An 8,778-nucleotide genomic window follows, 5' to 3' on the forward strand; every position below is an offset into this window, starting at 1 on the left:
GGGATATAAACTAGTGTGTAATAACCATGTGCTTTGACAGTGTTAACATCGTCCACCTAAAGAGGGTGAATTTTATTTCATGTAAATAATACCTCAGTAAGCTCACTTAAAAGAAAGTCTGATCAATACTAGGTCGAAGTACTAATTTACAGGAAGTAGGAGGATCAGATGTACTTGTGAAGCAACACTGTGGGGATGCAATCAGCAAAAGCCAGACTGGCAAACTGCAGTACAGAGGACCCAGCTGATTCAGCAGAAAATTGGAAGAAACAAAAGAGATTTGTAGAAGGAACCTAGAGATACGACTTCACTCATATGTGGGATATAAATCTGAAAGCAACAAATGAACAAGATAAACAAACAAGCAAAAAGTCATAAACACAGACAACAGTTTAGCGGTTACCGGAGGGTAAGGGGTGGGGTGGTAGAAGAGGGTGAAAGGGATGGAAGGAGAACTGACTCTGGGTGATGAGCACACAATGCAACATATAGATGATGTATTACAGAAATGTACACTTGAAACCCATCTAATTTTATTAACTAATGTCACCCTAATACATTTAATAAAATGAAAGAATGGGCTTGAGAGACACATCAAGTAGTTGCAATGTATTGACCTTTCAATTCAAATGACCAGAGTATAAAAAGAAATGAGACTATAGGTAATATAAACATGGATTGTATATTGGATGATATTAATTAATTATTGCTAAATAAAGACAAGAAGACAAGGAATTTTTAATGTATTGCAAATACTGTGTTCATAGACAAGAAAGTCATCAGTAGAAGGAAACTTTTCAGTGATTGGCTTAAGAGGGCTTTCACTAAATAAAAATTACAGCATGTAATTAACTGGTTCCATTTTACCGTATATGTGCTCTTAATTTTTAAGTCATCTTCTAATAGGACTGTTTGATTCAGTATAAAAGGTGCATGGGGTATCATGTCTAAACCCGTCATACCATTGATAGAATGCACATTTTTAAGGTATTACATTAAGCTTGAGGAAAACTTGCTTTCTTTTTATTTAGGTTTATGGAAGACCTAAGGGATATGCTGGGTTTTGCTCCCAACAGATATTACTACTATATGTGGAAATATATTTCTCCTCTAATGCTATTATCACTGCTAATAGCTAGTGTTGTGAATATGGGATTAAGTCCTCCTGGCTATAATGCATGGATTGAAGATAAGGTAAACTACAAAATAAGAATTTGTAGAAAAAAATATACGTAAAATGCCATTTTAGAAGTTTTTGTCTTTTGCTTTCTTCACAGCATATTTTGCTGTTTAATGCATCGTATTGCTTTTATGCAAGGATCTAGAGATTTATGTTTTGTTTGGTCACAAACATGTATGATTTTTTTGTATACTGTAGATTTTTTTTTGTAGATTTTCTTTTTTAATACACAAGAAACAGTAACTTGGTTCTCATTAGTAGCTTTATTTATGTCACTATAGATGAACCAATAATCACCCGGCCTTTAACTAGAAAACATGTTGTTCAAACCATCGGAAATATTTTTCATATATGGTATGAATATATTAAATTGTATCCCAGATACTATATAACAATGAAAATATGTGTTAGCCATGTAGACATAATTTAAGTAACTGTTGAAGTAAAATTTTGTTATTGCTGTTTTATATTAGCAACCACTATTTTAATTCTGTTCTCAAGCTGTATTACCCACATAATAATGCAATCATAAAACATATATTAGCTGTTATAAAATTAGAGTGCTTACTTTTCAGAGATAACTCTGATCTTTATTCCATGGTCAATAATTCTATATAATAACAACTAAATTTATGACTGGGGCATGAACAAGCCTGTTATCCCTTACCCAACCCCTTTGGCCCAGATGCGCTTCACAATTTAGATTTTAGGACTTATGTAACAGGTATCCATTGCTTAATAATGAACTACCCCAAAATGTAATGATTTGTTTTTTCTTGGGTCCTATGGAAGCTGATTAAACTTGGAGAGTCAGTGTCACTCTCTGATTTTTCATTCTTGGCTTCTTTCGAGCAATATGGATTCAGGGCAGCATTCTATGTAACAGAAGCCAAAACTGCACGGCCTTTAAAACCTAGCCTTGAAAGTTGCTAAATGTCATTTCCACAGCAGTCTACTGGACAAAGCAAGTCATAAGACTAGCCCAGATTCTTTGATTACAACCCTGAATATTAATAAATACTTTTTTTTGGCTTTAACAGGCATCTGAAGAATTTCTGAGCTATCCAACCTGGGGAATGGTTGTCTGTGTCTCTCTGGTTGTCCTAGCCATACTCCCCGTCCCGGTTGTCTTCCTCATTCGTCGCTGCAACCTTTTAGATGATAGCTCTGGTAATTTAGCCTCTGTGACCTATAAGAGAGGAAGGGTCCTGAAGGAGCCTGTAAACTTAGAGGGAGATGATGCAAGCCTCATTCATGGAAAGATACCAAGCGAGATGTCCTCTCCAAATTTTGGTAAAAATATTTATCGGAAACAGAGTGGATCACCAACTCTGGATACTGCTCCCAATGGACGATATGGAATAGGGTATTTGATGGCAGATATGCCAGATATGCCAGAATCTGATTTGTAGCTGGCGGGGGTGGGGAATCAGTGGGTTTTATTCGGTTCATCTTTGTCAATGAACATTGGCTCAATGAAGAGAAGCATTAGGCTTCCTTTATCAGAGGGCGATCTCAGGTTATCCATGGCTGTGATCTTTAACCCTAACAGTGTATGTAAATTCAGCTAGAGTGTTCCTTTGGGTTCTTCAGTTTACATTTGCACAGAAAGAGTTGCAGACAAGCTTACAGTGACTGAGGTTCATGGTCGTCAGAATTTTTAAAAATAGTCTTGGTGTTTTTTCAAGTATTTCTATCTCTAAAACAACAACAACAACAACAAAAAAACCACACACAAACAAACAGATGTTACCTCAGTTTCTAAAAATTTCTGGATGTAATACTATTGGCAATTCAAAAATGGTATACTTTAAAATGAGTAAGTTTGCCTTCAGGGTAACTCCCAGTATTACAATTAACAGTTCTGTAAGTTGGTGCCTCTCAACACATTTCCATGATTATATTGTGTATATAGACTGTACTTATTTTGGTAGCATTGATACCTTCTTAGGCAACTAGTTGAAGAAAACTGCAAAATATTTTCTTATGTAATGGCTGTATAGAGAAGTAGTATCAAAGAATAAGAAGGCACTTATATTGGGATGAAAGGTTAGACTCCGAGGTGACTGGGGATCATGTGTGTGATGGCTGTATATTTTGTGTAAAATATATGTGTGAAAATGATCTAAGAGTGAGTCACTCAGCACTCTCAAGAATTATGCAGATTCTGCATTTTTCTATGCCGTGTGCCTAAAAACCTCCTTGATATTTATTGTGGATTCAAGATTACTCATAGTATATTTATATAATATACTTGCAATGTATATAGGTGTATATTAGTACTCCAAATACTGATTTGAAAACTTGAAGCAAGGTGGCATTTTATTTCATATCTTTCTCTTTTGCTTTTGTTTTATGCAAATATAAATCCTTTTTTAAGTGATTGTTAAAATTGTATGGCATTACATTTTAAGCTATGAATAAAGTAAAAAATGATATTTGTTTTCCATATTGAGTTTTCTTGTATCACCTTAACTGGATTTTCTTGCATTTCAGTCAGCAGTTAGGCATTTCTTAGTAATTAATCATCACATTCCAAGTGGGATTAATAGATTGATTAACAGAGTTACCACCACCTTAGAGACAAAGACAACATCGAGTATTATGGTAAATGGTGTTTTAATATAGCCTCACAATTCTTGAAAAAAATACTTCTAGGAAACCACATGTACAGTTGACAGCTTGCTGGGTCAGTATTGTCTCTGAAGTATAAAAAAAATTACGATGATTATTGTGAAGCTGTTGTAGATATAAAATTGGATGAAGCAGAACTCCACTGAGTACCATCTCTTTAAAAGCCTTTATTTATAACCACTATATCAGTTACAGTTTTTAAATGTACAGTTTAAAAAACAATGATGGCTAAAGTAGCAAAATAGGGGAGGTATGGCACACACCATATCCATTGATTTATTTTGGCCAAGTATTTTTGGTCTGCTATAGACTTATTAACAGACTGCATCATAGTTTTTGCAATATAATTCCACTGGTGACTGAAACTTTGTTTCTTTTGTTTTGTTTTTGCATATTCACCAATATATTTTGCATCTCTTTAAAATAGTTTATAATTTTTTATATTTTTAAAATATTTTATAGATTGGAAATATATGTACATTATACAAAACTCAAAAAAATTAACAATTCAGTGAAAAATAAGTTTCCCCTTCAAAATTTCTCCTAGCCACCCATTTCCCGTCCTTGAAGGCGACCACCATTATCAGTTTCTCTGTATCCTTCGAAAGATGCTCTATGTATACGCATTACATAAATGACATCATTCAGTATTCTTTCTTCTGAATTTTACTTATTTCAATGTATAATTTATTTTGGACAGTGTTCCATATAAAGGGGCATAGATTTGCTTCACTATTTCAGAAGTTGAAGTGATACAAATTTTGTTTATTTTTGTGTTGAAGAAATATTTTTTCATAAGCTACCCCAATATTAAAAGTTTGTATTAAATATTTTACCTGCAAAAGGCAGTAGCTTACATTCTCCAACAGTACCATTTTTCTTTGCTCCTTCTCTTTCCATGAAAACTCTTGATCTACAATTTGGATACCTGCCTTCGACTAGGGAATAGGTCCCCACCTTTCTATTCAGAAAGTCATGTGAAGAAGGTAGGGATTCTACTTTTGAAAAGGAAGAGAATCTAAACTACTTCTAATGCTCTCACTTGGCATATGACAAAACGAGGTCATAGAGGTTAAAGCGAAATAAACAAGGTCTCTCCTTCCTGCTGCTTTCTTTTAGTCAGTTCTTTGGCTATTCATTTATTCATGTGCTCATCCTTTCTTTCAGCAGCTATTCACCAAGAATCTACCCTATTTTTACTAGTAAGACAATGCACCAATGTAAGTAGAGTATAAACTATTCATCTTTTCCCTACTTTCTCCCCTTCCTCAGGGAGAGCCCTTCCCTGTCCTTTCCCAGATAGTGTACTATTTAATCAATGAGTGATAGTATGAAGTATCCTTCTCTGCACTCTAAAATTTGAGGCTACTTGTTTTTGTATTACTTTAAACTTCTTCTGTTTGAAGACTTGGTCTAAACTTTCACCTAGACATAACATAGCCAAGTATTGTGTATCTTCAAATGGAAGGCAGGCTGGGGAGTGTGACAGGAGGGCTGATAGAGTATTCAGAGTGAAATTAAAGGAAGGGAGAGAAAATAAACTCACTATTTGGTGTTTGAGTCATAATGAGGGAGTCTAATCTATTGGTGCAACGAATTCTTAGGATGCAATTTCATGAAAGTATATTTGCATCAGCATGTGTCTGTGTGTATGTGCATTTTATTTTATTTTATTTTATTTTTAGGCAGAAGTTACTTTTTTCGTCAAATCTTCAAATGGGTTTGTGATCCCCGAAAGTTTAAGATCAGGAAGTAGTGCTTCTTCACTATAATTATGCTTTCAAGTCACTTGTGCCCTTTTAAAGACATATTTTCAGCATATTGAATCCGAATCCTGTTGGGATTGGATACAGGACATGAATATATTTTAAAAAACATATTCTAATGTGCATTTTGAGTTAGATACTATGAGTGTAAAGAAGATTAAAAAAGTACAAGTAAAATATGAATCCTAATTGTATCAATCAAAGAGAATGAAAATGAAGGTACTATAACAGTGATGACTGGGGTGAAAATAATTTGGTGGCTAGAAGCTGAAATTTGTAATAAAAAAATTCTTTAAAAGTAAAATATTTTTCTCCTTTTGATTTGTTTCTGGTTACTCTGTTTCCTGAACACTCCCCAAAGAGATTCGTATTTATATTGATTGGGTATGAATAAAAGCAATAGCAATTGCATGGATTTTTCCATAAATTTTCATTGTAAATTTTTGAGCCATAAAGTTGTGACAAAAATGGAAAAACCATAAAACTCTAGAAAACTATTGGAAATATTAAAGATAACACTTTCCATAAGCTATCCATTATGGAGCGTAGCATATTTTTACCTTCATAACTTAGGACTGAAGTAAAATGTTCCATATGTTATTTTGCCTCAAATGACTGACTCCAAAATTGGCTGATCTTCTAGTTATCCTGACATGCATTCCCATCTAAAACATTACCTTGTGAATGCCTATCATGTGGAAGTAAAAAGAGAAAACGGACTGGGACATTATCTTGTCCTAAATTCGATGTCTTTCAGATTTGACTATTGTTTTAACACACCACAGTGATTCCTAGTACCACCATCAAAACACACATATCCATACTACCACCACAAACAACAACAAAAACAAAACACCTGATGTATATGAACGTTAAGAAATGTGCCATGTGGTGCCTATGCAATACCATATGTTGTGCCCTGTAAATAAAAGGAACCATGCCCTGTAGATTAATGGTGATATCCCAGCTGCCATTCTTTTTCCACTGATTGCCTTTTCAGGTATTCACTTGGATAGTGAGGAAGATAAAGGTTCTTTGGAAGAGATTGATATATTTCTGAGAATATAATTTTCCCAGGAAAAGCCATTAAAAGATTTGCCAAAATATGTAATTTCACTGTTCTTTAAAAGACTTTATAAAAAGCAGAACTCCTCAGTGTTACCCCAATGTGAAAAGATTGAGTCAACCTTAAAATGTGCAAGCATGGAAGCAACGTGGCATTCATTTTATCTGCTCATTACCAGCATTTACCCACACTATTAACAAGGTCCATCAAGTTCGTAGGTGCAGATGCCTGGAGTGTACTCATTCTAGAACACACTTTCTTTTGTTAGGAATATGAGTTTTTTCCTCTTCAATTTAAGGCTTGCTTTATTTTGAGTATTAAAAGGATCAGAATGGGAGATTTGAAGTCTGTTAAATCAGTAACTGATAGAATTGCACAATGAAGATAGCTTTTCTGAGCAAGAGGATATCTGGATGGCCCAATCTCTTAGTGAAATAAATCAAAGAGAAGTTTATGCATTGCATATTTTCTTAATACACTTTTGGGTAGAATTATTTCAATTCAGCCTTTTTGCAAATAATTCTGTACGATATTTAATAATCTCAATGATTTTTTTCTGAGTTTCTGCATAAAGTAAGCAATGCGGACATAGACAACTGCAAACCAACGAGCCCTTCAGAAGAGGAACATCTACTCCCCATTTCTTTAGCCAAATAAAGTTACTAACAAACTGATTCTAGGATTTTGATCAAGCAGAATAAATCTAATTATTGACGTAATATATACTTTATTCTCATAATATGGAATTTATTGCCTATTTTTACTTTTCAACTTATTATCATAACTCATATCCATGAAGCATACAGAGCATTTTCTCATCCAAAACTTTTTCATTTCTATTTATTTCCCATCTCTTCATGAAATATTTATATTCAAACAAATCCCAATTCAAACAAGTAGTTAAGCTACCTTCCTACTGAATTTCACAGATGAATTACAATAGTAGAAACAACAAACTTTTTGCCAGCACTTTGTGGTTGATTTACCTTTTTGTGTTCTTTTAGAAAAATACAGTAGTCCATATCCTAAACTTGAATTTTTCAAAGATTTTAATTTTTCAAATTGCCAACTTGTTCAAATAAGACTGCTAGAACTCATTTCTATTTTAAGGCAGAGTGAGCAAAACACCTCTACAATAGGGATGGTGGATAAAAATATCACTTTTTTTGGGTGTTTTCACCACAAAAGTACACTTTATAATGCATATAGTGATGACAAACACTAGTTCACAGATTTTTCCTTGATTTTGCCATGACTAAATGAAAAACTATCTGAAATTTCACAAGTAATTTGTTTCACAGAAATTCAATTGTTGTATATGATTAAAGCATAAGCATTTCTTTTTTTACAATCAAGTAATGTCAAGGCCCTAAAGAACTTTTTTTTTTTAATAGGGAGGAAATATTTTGGGCATGAAATGATGCTGTTTCTGAATAAACATAATGATGATTATTTGACAATAGTCCTAATGGAACTTTAAATAGTCATCTTTACATCAATGTTCAGGTAACCAGAGGGGAAATAAATTTATATATGAATGAGTGTTTGTCTTTTAATAGGAAAATAAGTATTGCCTGTATAATATCATTAACAAAAGACAAACTAGTTCTAATCTATTTGGAGAAAATAGGGAGGTGTTTCCAGTAAAAGAGCTTACTTTTGTGCACTAGATAGAGGAACTGACTGCTCTCCTCTCCCATGCTGTGATATCTTTCACTGATCAGCCAGCAATGGCAACACTGTCTCTTCTTATTGATTAGCTATCTTATTGATTAGCTAGGAGCCTTATGCTGTCCAGGTTTCAGATTTGTCCAGTTGGTTTCACACAAAGGAAATACTAGGACCTGTCACCTTAGAATGTAGCCAGCCCTAACAGCAGCCCCGTCTTAAACTGTGGTACATTTAGACAATGGAGTATTGCTCAGCCATAAAGAAGAATGAAATCTTACCATTTATAATGATATGGATGGACCTAGAGAACATTATGCTAAGAGAAATAAGTTAGACGGAGAAAGACAAATACCATATGATCTTACTTATATGTGGAATCTAAAGAATAGAATAAATGAACAGGCTAATCAGAAACAGTCTCTGAGATATAGAGAAAAAGCTGAGGGTTGTTAGATGGGAGC

The 8,778-nt window shown here is 33.9% G+C and overlaps 1 protein-coding gene across 1 annotated transcript in view; it reads left to right on the plus strand.

The window, feature by feature from the left end:
* Positions 1 to 3,629, plus strand: part of SLC6A15 (solute carrier family 6 member 15) — a 45,533-nt gene extending 41,904 nt beyond the window's left edge. The window contains exons 12-13 of the mRNA XM_074325337.1: positions 1,032 to 1,194; positions 2,221 to 3,629. Of these exons, the coding sequence (XP_074181438.1) occupies positions 1,032 to 1,194; positions 2,221 to 2,592 (535 nt within the window). The 3' untranslated portion in view covers positions 2,593 to 3,629. The remainder of the gene's footprint in view (positions 1 to 1,031; positions 1,195 to 2,220) is intronic.
* Positions 3,630 to 8,778: the final 5,149 nt, after the last annotated feature.

The sequence above is a fragment of the Rhinolophus sinicus genome, linkage group LG02 (genome assembly GCF_036562045.2).
Source record: "Rhinolophus sinicus isolate RSC01 linkage group LG02, ASM3656204v1, whole genome shotgun sequence".
Taxonomy (NCBI): Eukaryota; Metazoa; Chordata; class Mammalia; order Chiroptera; family Rhinolophidae; genus Rhinolophus; species Rhinolophus sinicus.